Genomic DNA, 14956 nt, shown 5'->3' on the forward strand with positions numbered 1-14956 from the left:
GCCCACAGGCCAGATGCATCATCTGTTGGTCACGCCCATGCCTCGTTTAGCAAAGGGGAAAAAGGTCCCGATATGTCATGTAATGACACGTGACGATGCGAGTTCGACACCCCTGTGTTCTGACCTAGGCTTCCCAAGAGCATGAAGCAGATTCCTCATCCCGATAAAACCTCTTTTGTTTAAGTTAAAGGGAAATTCCTCTCCAGCAAAGTCTGGACAAGCAGTCTTTCATGAGATTTCACAACTACAGACCTTTATCAGGCTTGGAGAGTGGTCAGGTCGATATCTTCCAAACTCCATGCTGTAGCAGCAATTACTTGGCAAGAAGTCAGGAACAGATCTTCACCCTAATGAATTGAACTAATTGTCTCCTGCAAACTCCCCTCCCCTTCGCTCCTCTTTATTCCCTATGGGAGGGGCCATTCACCATCCACCTGTGCCTTTACTCCTAAGTCGGCCCTTTTCCCTTAGCTGTTCCCTTCTCCTGGCAGCTCTGTGCATGCGCACATTGGGAACAGGCTCCAGCTCTTCTTCTGCCCCACTAATATCCGACTCTAAAGGCAGCTGATAACTGTTGGATGGCCCTGGCCCCCTCTCTGCCTCCGACGCAGAGCAGTCATCAGAGCCTTCCCCAGATTCCAGGACTGGCCCATGTTCCTCCCCACCTCCTCACTGTCTGAGTCTGACACCAGCTCTGCTGGCGGGCGACAACACCCTGGTCTAGAGGAAAGATTATAAAGACTAATCCTTAGCATATAGATCTAGTGATTTGTTGGCCATGAAAATTCAGGTTGTATCATGAACTTGGGTGGTTTATTCTTTAGCTTGCAATCTTTTTTCCACAGAAGCTGGGAGAGGTACTGTAGTTAGATATTATCTTTCTGTAGAGCAACTCTTGTCAGGGACGTAAGGTGGGAGGTGAAATCAACTTGTCTATCTCCCGTCTTTTCTTTGGTCCATTCACAAAAATCCCAGTCTCTCTTTGGTTTGTTAACTACATGAAATTAATCAGGACTATAATCATGGTAGTTTATCAAGAAATAAAGTCAGGAGGCAGGATCTGGACAAGTGGCCTTTGAGAAACACCACACAACATGGTTCCTCCTTTCCATCTCCCATCCCACCCAAAATTTGAATACTTTTTAATACCTCTTCCCCATGTTACCATCTCTCAGTGGCTAAGACATTGAGCTTGCCGATCGAAAAGTCGGCAGTTCAGCAGTTCGAATCCCTAGTGCCACGTAACGGGATGAGCTCCCGTTACTTGTCCCAGCTTCGGCCAACCTAGCAGTTCAAAAGTATGTAAAAAATGCAAGTAGAAAAATAGGGACCACTTTGGTGGGAAGTTAACAGCATTTCGTGCGCCTTTGGTGTTTAGTCATGCTGACCACATGACCAAGGAGAGCGCTGGCTCTTTGGACAGCGCTGGCTCTTTGGCTTTGAAACAGAGATGAGCACTGCCTCCTAGAGTCGGGAACGACTAGCACATATGTTTACTTATAACAGACTTTCCTAATCTAGTGAGCTCCAGACGTGTTGGACTAAAACTCAAATAATTCAAAATCAAGGTAAAAAGCTGAGAATGGCACTCGTGATGGAGAGAAGCCACAATGGTTGTCAATGCAGCGACTGGTCACAAATTTACTTTTTAGCACTATCATAACTTCGAATAGTTGCTGCATGAAACAGTAAGTGAGGACTACCGACTGCCTCATGCAGCTGAATGAACGGCCTGTAGAGCAGTGCCTTGATAGTTCCTTATTTTATCTTATTTTATCTTTGTGAATAAAGAGATGGAGTTAGTTTTCTTTCTCTGCATCACATACAGAGTTAGGCTTCAGAATGGCCTTAAGTGTTCTGACCTAAACTTCCCCAGTAGCACGAAGCTGAGTCCTCATAAACCCCTTTTCTTTAATTTACAGTGAATTCCTCTCCAGCAAAGTCTTTCCTCTCCCACAGTCTTTCAAGATAGTTCACAAATATCGACCTTTATCAGGCTTGAAGAATGGCCAGGCCGATATTTTCAGACACCGTAATACTTGGCAAGAATGCAGGAATGAACTAATTGTCTCCTGCAAATATCCCTCTCCTTTCGCTTCTCTTTTATTCCCTCCGGGAGAGGCCATTCATCGTCCACCTGTGGCCTTACTCCCAAGTTGACCCTTGTTCTTTAGCTGTTCCCTTTTTCTGGCAACTCTGTGCATGCGCACACTGGGAATAGGATCCAGCTGTTCGTCTGCCTCACTGATGTCTGACTTGGAAGGCAGCTGATACCTATCATACAGCCCTGGCCCCATCTCTGCCTCGGACGCAGAGCCCTCGTCAGAGCCTTCCCTAGACTCCAGGACTGGCCCATGTTCCTCCCCAACCTCCTCACTGTCCGAATCTGCTGCCAGCTCTGCTGGCTGCTGACGAGCCATAACACTTAGCCAATAGTAAGAGCAGTTCTGTTACATGCAGAGCCTCTCATATATACTTGAACTTGGCACGTCTAGCTTTGAGATTCAGATTGCTACTTGAGAAGCTTCTATTACCAAATAGGATGAGTAATGCCGAGTTAAAGGTCCAAATAGTCAGGAATAGCATATGTGAGCATGTTAAGGGGTCCTCAGAAAAGCGAAATTGATTCTCATGCTGCATATAAGGGGCTACGAGGGCAGAATTTAGGTCTTTTCCTCCCCAAGAGTTGAACACTTTTTTTTTATTTTTAAAAAGTTTTTTATTAGTAATATAAATTGAAAACTTTGGACATGGTGTGACGTCTCCAGTTTAAACGTTTTCATCAAGTTTTACTTATACAATTCCTTATCTCTATACAAATTTATACTATTTATCGCATTTCAAACACGTTGAACACACTTGCGTGCGGCATGCTGTGTAAGTCTTCTAAAAAAATGGATTTTCACTATGTGCCTTGCAGGTGGCTGATTTCCGGCAACAGCTGCTTTTGGGTGCTGGTGTTGATGCTGACAGGATTGAGGAATTCTCCTGTGGTGAGTTCTGGGGAGCAGTGGTCGCTCCAGAACTTTTGATTCTTGCTTGGGTGACCTTTGGGGCAAAGTTTTGCCTACTCAGTTGTATCCTTCCAAATGGCCACATCCATTGGTGGTGGGTGGGTGGGTGAGGGTTGTTGGTCTAGTTGTCTTTCACCCTTGCTTGAGCAGTTTATGGGCAGAATCGGCCAACTTCAGCCACCGCACCTGTATTCTACTAAAACCAGGGGTCGAGGGAATGACTTTTGCACCCTTACATGAAAATGAGTTTCCATGAATTGAAGAAGGGCTTCCTTTCTTATAAACTTGCATGTGGAAAACCAGGAAGTGTTTCCATGAAAAAGCCAGATCTACAGTACAGATAGGCCTTGACTTAGAATTGTCTGTTTAGTGACCATTTAAAGTTATAGTGGCACTGAAAAAAAGTGACACATGACCATTTCTCATCCAGCCATTGTAGCAACCCCATGATCAAAATTCAGACTCTTGGCAATTGGACCATATTTATGATGGCTGCGGTGTCCTGGGGGGGTGTCAGGTGATCTCCTTTTGTGACCTTCTGACAAGCAAAGTCAACGAAAAAGCCAGGTTCAACTTAACAACCACAATGATTCATTTAACAACTCTGGCACGAAATGGGGCTCATAAAATGGGGCAAAACTCACTTAATAGCCGTCTTGCTTAGCAATGGAAATGTTGGGGCCAGTTACGGTCATAAGTCAAGCAGTACCTGTAATTGCTACAATAGGGAATGTTCCTATCTCTAGTGCCAGCAAGTCAGTCAAGTCGCCCCCTCTCCATTTTTTCTTGCAACCTGTTCCCCATTTTCTAGGTTTCCTCTTCCCATGGTCCAGGGGTCTCCAATCCTGGCAACTTTAAGACTTGTGGACTTCAACTCCCAGAATCCCTCAGCCAGCAAATCTTTCTGGGAGCAAAAAATTCTGGGACTTGAAGTCCACAAGTCTTAAAGTTGCCAAGATTGGAGACCCCTGGTCCATGGGTCAAAGATTCTATGCCTATTTACTATTATCAAACCATACTCATTTAAAAATGTTTCTTTTATATTTTGCAAATTTCCATGTTCTCTGGCACCTTCTACTACTTCATTACTTCACTACTTCTCACAATACTAGACAACACAGTATCAACAGTAGAAACCTTTAAATTTCTAGGTTCTATCATATCGCAAGGTCTAAAATGGACAGTTAACATCAAAAACATCATCAAAAAAGGACAACAAAGAATGTTCTTTCTGCGCCAAGTCAGTAAGCTCAAACTGCCCAAGGAGCTGCTGATTCAGTTCTACAGAGGAATTATTGAGTCTGTCATTTGCACCTCTATAACTGTCTGGTTCGGTTCTGCAACCCAACAAGAAAGACACAGACTTCAGAGGATAATTAGAACTAGACACAAGAACAGTTTTTCCTGAAGGCCATCACTCTGCTAAACAAATAATTCCCTCAACACTGTCAAACTATTTACTAAATCTGCACTACTATTAATCTTCTCATCGTTCCCATCACCAATCTCTTTCCACTTATGACCGTATGACTGTAACTTTGTTGTTGGTAATCCGTATGATTTATATTGATATATTAACCATCATTAGTGTTGTAAATGTTGTACCTTGATGAAGGTATCTTTTCTTTTATGTACACTGAGAGCATATGCACCAAGACAAATTCCTTGTGTGTCCAATCACACTTGGCCAATAAAAATTCTATTCTATTCTATTCTATTCTATTCTATTCTATTCTATTCTATTCTATTCTATTCTATTCTATTCTATTCTATTCTATTGAATTTCAATTACAGATAGGCAGTTAGAGAATGAAGTCCATTATTAAGGTATCTATAATGAATTCTAGAACAGTCACAGTTTAGGTTAGTAGTATTACAAAACCTTTTTTTTATTTTTCAAAAGGATATTTTACAGACTTAAGTGATCATGATGAAAATGGGCTTTTTTCTTCAAATGTTTCAGAGTAAAAATTAGGGTAGAATCCGTAGAAGACGCTAAAATGGTGTGTTCTGGAATAATGCCAAGATGGTTTCTCTTCAAAGCATCTATCTGATCAAATTTCCTCCAAATTTTTCCATTTCACACTTGAGTTGTGACTTCCCGCTGTCACAACTGACAGTAATTGCTCCTTGTTTCACTTAAATGATGAGAGGCAGGTACCGGTGTTTGAAAGATCTGTTTCTGTTTTACTAGAGCTCAGAAGTCTATTAATGAGAAGAAAGCGTGAAAGAATGGCTTGCGGAAGTTTCAGTTATCAACCGTGGCCATCTTTGAGCTTTTCTTTTATAATAAAGTACAGTGCATGTTTTAGGGGACCTTTGAATTGGTCTACCAAAAGTTATTTGCTCTGGTATTAATTTAACCATTGTTATTTGCAATCAAAGTCAAGGCCTATAAAACCAATGACAGCAACATAACAGAGATTTTGATAAGCAGGAGGCAGAACATAGCTCGGACTCAATGGTAAATCTGAGTTTGTAAGCCAAGCTGGGGCACCAAACCACGCCCTCGAGAGGGCGGGCTAAAAGGTTGGCACGTGCGGCCAAGTGGGAGGAGCCATGCACAAAGCAGATGGCAGAGGCGGGGAGGGGAGGGGGAGAAAGAGAGGGGTGGAGCCAGCGGAGGGCATGGCCCGCTCCGAAAAGGGCGTCCTTACAGGTGGGAAGGGCAGGCATGTGGGCGTGGCCTGCGGGGGCGTGCTGGGGAATGGCCTGGTAGGAAAAAGGCCGGCTCGCGGAAGCCGGGCCATATAAGCCAAGTGGCGAAAGGAGTGATGTGGCATTGTGAACCAGGGAGGGACTTATCTGAGATGTTTTCTCAAGTTATATTCTTGGCTTGGGCTCAAGTCCTTCCTATTTCACCCTTGTCTTGATAGTCTCAACTCATTGTCTTGAGTCTTCCTCCTGTCATTTAAGGTCGTCCCCTCTTCCTTCTACAGTTTCAGTTTGCACCGAGTGTTGTTTGGAAGAAGAAAAAAGCGGATCTCAGGGGACTATATTTGTTCAGTCATTGTACTTGAGCAGGGGTGTCAAACTCGCATCGTCCAAGGCGTTGTCACGGGATGTATCACGACTGTTTTCCCCTTCGCTAAACCAGGCGTGGGTGTGGCCAGCACGTGACGCATCCTGCCCGCAGGCCGTGAGTTTCACAGCCCTGTACTTGAGTATCTGGTTAATTGTACAAGAGCCAGGAAGTGACAGCAACATAACAGAGATTTTGATAAGCAGGAGGCAAAACATAGCTCAGCATCTTAACAGGATCTTAACAGGAACAGCAGCTGGTTCATTTCTTCCTTGGATTCTTGTATTATTAGGTCATGTGATTCCCCCTGACAACATTTTACCCGTCATCCTCTGCTGTGGTCCGTCCAATCAACTGCTGGAATTCACTTATGAGAAAAGAGGCTTGCCTCAGTTGGTCAGTATTTTTTTTTTCCATTTCCTCTTCTGGCATTGGAGTTTCATAGTTTGAGTTCACTGGGTGACCATATTGTCCCTTTCATATTGCTTAGGCCCACGATGGCGAACCTATGGCACCTGTGGCACACGTTGCCATATCGGTGAGCACGCGAGCTCAGCTCCAGCGCGCATATGCGCACCAGGCAGCTGATTTTCAGGCCTAGGCCCACCAGAAGTAGGGAAACAGGCTGTTTCCTGCCTCCAGAGGGCCTCAGGGGTGGGGTGGGGTGGGGAAGGCCTGTTTTTCTCTCCCCAGGCTCCAGAGCCTTTCTAGGAGTCTGGGGAGAGTGAAACAGCTTTCCTCACCCCCCTGGAGGCCAGAAATGGCCTGTTTGCCAACTTCCAGTGGGACCAGAAGGCCCGTTTTTTTTTTCTCCCCAGGCTCCAGAGCCTTTCTAGGGGTCTGGGGAGGGTGAAAACAGCCTCTCCCCCCCGGAGGCCCTCCACAGGCTGAAAACAGCCTCTCCCCCCCGGAGGCCCTCCACAGGCTGAAAACAGCCCATTTGCTAACTTCCGATCCCACCTAGAAAGGCTCTGGAGCCTGGGGAGAGAGAAAAACAGGCCTACTGGGCCATCGTGTGCCAGGAGCGGGGGGAGTGGGAGGTGTCACATGTGCATGCATGGGGGTGGGGTGCATAGAGTTATGGGTGTGGGCAAGTTCATGCATGACACCCTTCCCCTGCACTCCCCCTGCTCCTGGCACACAGTGGCAAAAAGGTTAGCCATCACTGGCTTAGGCCCTTCCTGCTTGGTTTCTGTCACCTGTGTTAGACAGTTGCAAAGGAAACGGATCCTTTTTGTGATTTCCCTCGCCGTTAACCCGTTGCTGGACTCCCCACAAGTAGCTCTCCTTGTGGCAGTCTGATTGACTGTATTTCCATATCAAGGGAGAAACCATCCCTAGAAGCATAGATACTCACAAATGGGAAAAGAGGGAGCCTGGTGTTGTATAGAGTGGATTGGGAAGCCAGCGATAATACCAAGGTGTCCTTGATTTATGGTCAACTGTTTAATGACAGAAATTATGTCCTCAGCAAAAGAAAGAGAGACAGAGAGAGAGAGGGAGGGAGGGAGGGATAGATGATCGCAATTCAGATGTTTGGCAATCGGCTCACATTTTTGCAGTATTTTCCAGTTATTTGCCACAAGCCAAGTCATTTGGAAAAGTTGGATTCACTTAACGACTCTGGTAAAAATGGCTGTAAACGCAAGCATGGTCACGTGATGACTCGCTTTATGACTGCATCACTTAGCGACTGAAATTCCAATCCCAACTTCAGTCACACATCAAGGGGCTACTATGTAGGATGGTTCATCTTTGTTTTGACAGTGGGACCTGAAGCTTCAAAACAAGGCAGGCCACCTTTTCTTAGGATTAATTTCAAAAGCCTTTTCTGAAAGAGATCAGCGCAGACCTCTGAGCAGAGATGTCTGCTCCTTCCTAGCAGCCTGTAATTGTGGGAAAGAAGGAATCAAGGAGAAAAAGAGAGGAAAGACGGTGTCAGAAAGAATCGGCTATCCCAGGGGTCTGCAAACTTGGCTCTTTTAAGACTTGTGAACTTCAACTCCCAGCAAAGCTGGCTGAGGAACTCTGGGAGCTGAAGTCCACAAGTCTTAAAAGAGCCAAGTTTGCAGACCCCTGGGCTATCCTTTGACACTAGATTCTGGACCTGCCTGCTTGCTTCAAATTTATCTATCCTGCTGTCGTGTCCCACTCCTCCGCCGACGGCCGGGTCAGGGAAATCCGAATCAGGTGTGCCTCTGCAGCTCTGCCAAAGTCCTAGCAAAGTCCTCAAGGCAGGCAGGAGACCAGAAAGTGACTTCAGCAAGATATGTTCGACTTTGCCTGATTCAGAGACTGCCAGAAAGCAGATCCTTTATATAGGCCATGGGGTGTGGCTCCATGACTCAGCACTTATCCAGGCCTGCCCCTCCCTTCCTTCTGACGCCGCCGCCTATCAATCCTTCTGAAGCGAGGGTCACTCCAACCGGCAGCTGTTGGTAATAGACCCTCCTCAGGCTCACATGCTGTGGAGGAGGGGGAGGGGTCTAGTTGCTCCGTTTGCCTGGGCATGGAGCCAGAGCTGGGGGCTGGAGATACTTGCTCTTCTTCAGCCTGTCTGGGCATGGAGCCAGGGCTGGGGCCGGGAGATGCCCCCTCCTCAGCCTGTCTGGGCATGGAGCCAGGGCTGGGGCCGGGAGGCCTGCTAGGACATTCTTCAGCGTTCGGAAGCAGATAAGCAGACCCTGGCTGTGGTGGTGAGATCGGACGAGACACAACACCTGCATTCCCCAACTGATTCTCTCTAAGCATAAATGTACAGCGTTTGGGTTCATGAACTCTCTTCCAGCCCAGCCCATTCCACCCCGGGAAGGAAATTTTGTTCTCAAAGAGAACGCACAGCCTTTGATAGAAGAAAGATTTTCTTCATTTCTTCAATGGTTTTTCTCCATTTTTCAGATGGAGGAGACGGGGCGGATTCTTTCTAACTTGTGCAACGTTGTCCCAGGAGGTGTGGTGTGTTTCTTCCCTTCCTATGACTATGAAAAACAGGTATACACACACTGGGAAAAGACTGGATTGCTTGCCCGGCTGGCTACTAAGAAAAAGGTAATTGGGTAGCCCAATGCTGCTGGTGAAATTCCAAGACAAATTCCTCGTGTGTCGAATCACACTTGGCCAATGAAAAATTCTAGTCTAGTCTAGTCTAGTCTAGTCTAGTCTGTTCTATATCAAACATATGGCAATTATTGGTTGATTCCTTTCCTCTACTTTTGTTGTAGCAATAGCAATAGTACTTAGACTTATATACTGCTTTACAGTGCTTTACAGCCCTCTAATCAGTTTACAGAGTCAGCATATTGCCCCCAATAATCTCGGTCCTCATTTTACCCACCTCGGAAAGATGGAAGGCTGAGTCAACCCTGAGCCTGGTGAGATTTGAATTGCCAAATTGCAGGCAGCCAGCAGTCAACAGAAGCAGCCTGCAATGCTGCACTCTAACCACTGCACCACCGAGGCAGTAATGCCTCCTACTGGTTCTGCTGCCTGCACAGTGAAGTGGAGAGGCCCAATTCTTACCTGTTGACCTAGCCACGATACTTGCTGGGTAGCTGATCGTTATACTTGATATATCGCTTCCTCATTTCCCAAAGCCAAGAGACTATGGCGTATTTGTGTAGGCGACAGGAAAAGCTGTACAAGCCAACCTGAAATTTGGCTGCGGGCATCACCAAGCCAGCCTTGGATTGTTCAGAAAAAGGAAAGAAGGGTCAGATATAATTAGCTGTAGGCTAGATTGGGAGGTTGAAAAATATTCAAGGAGGTTACTACTTTTACAGATTTCTAAGAAATTCTAATGAACTTCAGCACCATCAGCAAGCAAGGTTGACTTAAGAGAATCTTTATCTTTGGTCATCACGGTTATTCTTTACAAATTGAAAAATAGCATGCTGTAAATTGGAAAATTAAATCCAGCATGTCCATTTCTCTTTGTAGGCACACCGGTTGTGGCAAATACTATAACAACCAGGAGCCCGAGTATCTTTTTAGGCCCTTAATGATCTTGCAACATTGGCTCATCTGTGAGAATAGAGTTAAAGTAGTAATATGAACCTAGTTACATCTGGCCAATGGTTCCTCAAGGAGCATCTTATGTCCTCTTGTGGCCTGTTAGATTTAGGAAGCTCACAAGCACGCACAGCAGGGCAATCATCCTTTTCCAATGTGGTTTCCCAGCCACCTGTGTTGAAGGCACGCTGCCCATTACTTAGCCATAGTAAATATAGAGAGGTGGAGGAGAATACATCAGCCATTACCCCTCAGTGTCCATTAAGACCCAAAGTATGACATTCCCATGACACACATAACCTGCATCTTGTCATTTATATCAAGTAAGTTCATTTGTTATAATAACATCTGTATATTTAACTTTAAGACTAGATTACTTCAGATGCAGGAGACAGTTCTGTTATTTCAGAAGGATGTTTGGATGGAAATTCTGTCCGTTGTATCCAAAGTTTGCTAAATGGGGATCCTTTCAGTCGGTGTTCTTTAGATTTAATAATAATAATAATAATAATAATAACAACAACAACAACAACAACAACAACAATAATAATAATAATAATAATAATAATAATAATAATAATAATAATAATAATAATAATAATAATATTTTAATTTGTATACCACCCTTCTCCCGAAGGACTCAGGGCGGTTTACAGCCAGAATAAAAATACAGCAGTACATACAATATTAAAAACAAACATGAAAAAACTTATTAAATTTGGCCTAATATTAAAATACAAGTAACACTAAAAGTTAATATAAAATTAAAAAACCCCTTAAAATCAGCTAAAAATTGAAATTAAAATTCAAGCCAGTCCAGCAAGACGAAACAAATAAGTCTTAAGTTCACGGCGAAAGGTCCGAAGGTCAGGTATTTGTCAAAGTCCAGGGGGAAGCTCGTTCCACAGGGTGGGAGCCCCCACAGAGAAGGCTCTTCCCCTGGGGGCCGCCAGTCAACATTGCTTGGCTGACGGCACCCTAAGGAGCCCCTCTCTGTGAGAACGCACAGGTCGCTGGGAGATACAAGATGGCAGTAGGCGGTCCCGTAAATATCCCGGTCCTAAGCCATGGAGCGCTTTAAAGGTGGTAACCAATACCTTGAAGCGCACCCGGAAGACAACAGGCAGCCAATGCAGTCTGCGCAGGATGGGTGTTACATGGGAGCTCCGAACCGCTCCCTCTATCACCCGCGCAGCTGCATTCTGGACTAACTGGAGCCTCCGAGTGCTCTTCAAGGGGAGCCCCACGTAGAGAGCATTGCAGTAATCCAAGTGAGAAGTAACAAGAGCATGAGTGACTGTGCATAGGGCATCCCAGTCCAGGAAGGGGCGCAACTGGCGAATCAGGCGAACCTGATAAAAAGCTCTCCTGGAGACGGTCGTCAGGTGATCTTCAAACGACAATCGCCCATCCAGGAGAACGCCCAAGTTGCGCACCCTTTCCATCGGGACCAATGACTCGCCCCCAACAGTCAGCCGCGGCTGCAGATTTGACAGCTTTTAAGATGAGTCGACACATCCCCGAATTCTCCAACTAGCATGTTGAGGAATTCTGAGGCAGTCCAAGTCCACATACCTTAAAGTTGTCAGATTTGAGAAACTAACTTAAATCAACGTTTTACTGGAGGTTGAAGCCAACATCATTGTTTTTCAGTTCGGTCACTGTACAAAAGCCACAAAATTTTACAACTCCTGTAGATGTCCCAAAGGTGCTTTTTCAGGAGGCAACTGGACTTTCTTGTTTTTTCTTTGAAGACATTTCGCTTCTCATCCAAGAAGCTTCTTCAACTCTGACAGGATAGTGGGGACAGAGCTGAAGAAGCTTCTTGGATGAGAAGCAAAACATCTTAAAAAAAACCCCCAAAACCAGAAAGTCCAGTTGCCTCCTGAAAAAGCACCTTTGGGACAACCATGACCTGGATGACTGAGAAGCTCTACATACTTTTAACTCCTGATAACTTACTATTCATATGGCATGAGTGATGTTCTCCTATAATTAATGCACGATGCCATTTACAGATATTTCAGGAACCCAAGAAGGCTAACCAAGTGGAGCAGGTCTTGTCAGAATATGCCAAGTGTATCAAGGTACGAAATAGAAGATTGGAAGATTGTTGAGCAGTTGGGAAGAGGTAGTAAGTTGACTGTAGAGGTTCTCCAGCTTTTAACCATTGCTTTGTGGACTTCCTTTGACACAGCGCTGCAACCTAACAGATGGCCCCATGACAGGAGCACTGTTGTTTTCTGTAGTCGGTGGGAAAATGAGCGAAGGAATCAATTTTTCGGATGACCTGGGAAGGTAAAAACGATGGCTTGTGCTCAGGGTAGTGGTGGTGGAATTGTTCACTGGAATATTTTCCATTTAGAATTTAGAGAGTTATGAAATATCGATGGGGCAAGGGCATCACACTTAGGTTTCAGCTAATACAAACTGAAGTCTTTAATTTTGGGAAGGGCCATTCAAATGCTAATTTCGGGGTTTAGCTTTTAGCACAGGGCGATTGACTTTAATTAGACATATTCCCAGGGGTGAAATGTAAAATTTGTTACTACCGGTTCTATGGGCGTGGCTTGGTGGTGGTGGTGGTAATGTGACTGGGTGGGTGTGGCCAACTTTTTTTTTTTTTTACTTTTAAAAGCATTTTTTCTACAATGTCTTTGGCCAAAGAAGTTGTAAAAAATGCTTTTAAAAGGCTCCTCTGATGATCTCAGCTGAGTTGCCTGATCGTCAGAGGCTTTTCTTTTTTTAAAAAAGCATATATTTTTTTGCCTTTAAAAGAAAAAACGCCTCTGACGATCAGGCAACTCAGCTGGGATCGTCAGAGGAGCCTTTTAAAAGCATTTTTTTACAACCTCTTTGACAGAAGAGGTTATACAAAAAATGCTTATAAAAGCCTCTGACGATCCCAGCTGAGCCGCCCGATCGTCAGAGGCTTTTTTTTTTACTTTTAAAAGCATTTTTTTGGCTAAAGTAAAAGTAAAAAAAGTAAAATAAACCTCTGATGATTGCGCGGCTCAGCTGGGCATGGTGGGGGGTGGGTAGGGATTTTTGTTACCGGTTCTCCGAACCATCCGCTGCTATCCCTACCGGATCAAGTGATCCAGTCCAAACCTGGAGCATTTCACCCCTGCATATTCCCCATTGTGCAACAGACTGAAGACGTCTGGAGAGTGACTGGAGAGCCAGACGTTCCGACTCTGATCGAACACTAGTAAGGTCTCATATTCAGACCTATCTAGTGGCGATAAGGGCGGCGAAACGGGAATATTTTGCCGCTCTCATTGCATCGGCAGATAATCGCCCAGCCGCCTTGTTTAGGGTGACCCGCTCCCTTCTCTCTCAGGGGGCTAGGGAGGACCCCTTGCAAGGTCGTGCTGAGGATTTTGGACAGTATCTGCACGATAAAATCGCTCAGATTCGGGAGGGGCTGGACACAGACTGGGTAGATTCAGACGGGGGGAGGTCTTGAGGTTGTCAGCTGGGAGGAGTTTGATCCTGTGGCTCCCGCGGACATGGACAGGATACTGAGGAGGTTGAGAGCGACCACATGTTTACTGGACCGTGTCCCTCCTGGCTGGTACTGGCCACACAGGAGGTTACACGAGGCTGGCTCCAGGGAATTATTAACGCTTCTCTGAGAGAGGGTGTCTTTCTGGCTGCCTTGAAAGAGGCAGTGGTGAGACCCCTCCTCAAGAAGCCTTCCCTGGACCTGGCTGTTTTAGTGAACTACCGTCCGGTCTCCAACCTTTGTTTTGTGGCGAAGGTTGTTGAGAGTGTGGTTGCATACCAGCTCCCTCTGTACTGGATGAAACTGTCTATCTGGACCCGTTCCAGTCCGGTTTCCGACCTGGGTATAGCACAGAGACAGCTTTGGTCGCGTTGGTGGATGATCTCTGGAGGGCCCGGGACAGGGGTTGTTCCTCTGCCCTGGTCCTATTAGCTCTCTCGGCGGCTTTCGATACCATTGACCATGGTATCCTGCTACAGCAGCTTGAGGGGTTAGGGGTCGGAGGCACCGTTTTTCGGTGGTTCTCCTCCTTCCTCTCGGGCCGGTCGCAGACGGTGTTGGCGGGGGGGCAGAGGTCGACCGCGAGGCATCTCCTATGTGAGGTGCCACAGGGGTCGGTCCTCTCACCCCTCTTGTTCAACATTTATATGATGTCGCTGGGCGAGATCATCTGTGGTTTTCGGGTGCAGTGTCATCTGTACGCTGATGATACGCAGCTGTACATTTTCACCCCAAACCACCCCAACAAAGCCGTCAAAGTGATGTCCTGGAGTCTGGAGGCCGTGCGGGTCTGGATGGGGAGAAACAGGCTCCGGCTCAACCCTTCCAAGACCGAGTGGCTGTGGATGCCGGCATCCCGGTATAATTAGCTGACTCCATCGCTGACTGTGGGAGGCGAGTCATTGGCCCCCACGGCAAAGGTCCGCAATCTGGGCATTCTTCTGGATGCTCGGCTGTCATTGGAAGATCAAACGACGGCCGTCGCCAGAGGAGCTTTCTATCAGGTCCGCCTGATTCGCCAGTTGTGTCCCTTCTTAGACCAGGATGCCCTATGCACGGTCACCCATGCCCTTGTTACTTCCCGTCTGGACTACGGTAACGCTCTCTACATGGGGCTCCCCTTGAAGAGCACCCGGAGGCTTCAGCTGGTCCAGAATGCAGCCGTGCGGGTGATAGAGGGAGCAAATTGAGGCTCCCATATAACACCACTCCTGCGTAGGCTGCACTGGCTTCCGGTGATCTTCCGGGTGCAATTCAAGGTACTGGTTACCACCTTTAAAGCGCTTCATGGCATGGGACCTGGCTATTTACGGGACCGCCTACTGCGACCGACGGCCTCCCAGCGACCAGTGCGCTCCCACAGAGTGGGCCTCCTCGGGGTGCCGTCGGCTAGACAATGTCGGC

General features: G+C 46.4%; 1 protein-coding gene across 1 annotated transcript in view; it reads left to right on the top strand.

The window, feature by feature from the left end:
* Positions 1-14956, top strand: part of DDX11 (DEAD/H-box helicase 11) — a 57774-nt gene that overhangs the window by 32536 nt on the left and 10282 nt on the right. The window contains exons 19-23 of the mRNA XM_058190192.1: positions 2921-2993; positions 6329-6432; positions 8935-9084; positions 12063-12131; positions 12242-12342. Coding sequence (XP_058046175.1) covers positions 2921-2993; positions 6329-6432; positions 8935-9084; positions 12063-12131; positions 12242-12342 — 497 coding nt within the window. The remainder of the gene's footprint in view (positions 1-2920; positions 2994-6328; positions 6433-8934; positions 9085-12062; positions 12132-12241; positions 12343-14956) is intronic.

The sequence above is a fragment of the Ahaetulla prasina genome, chromosome 7, assembly GCF_028640845.1.
Source record: "Ahaetulla prasina isolate Xishuangbanna chromosome 7, ASM2864084v1, whole genome shotgun sequence".
Lineage (NCBI taxonomy): Eukaryota > Metazoa > Chordata > Lepidosauria > Squamata > Colubridae > Ahaetulla > Ahaetulla prasina.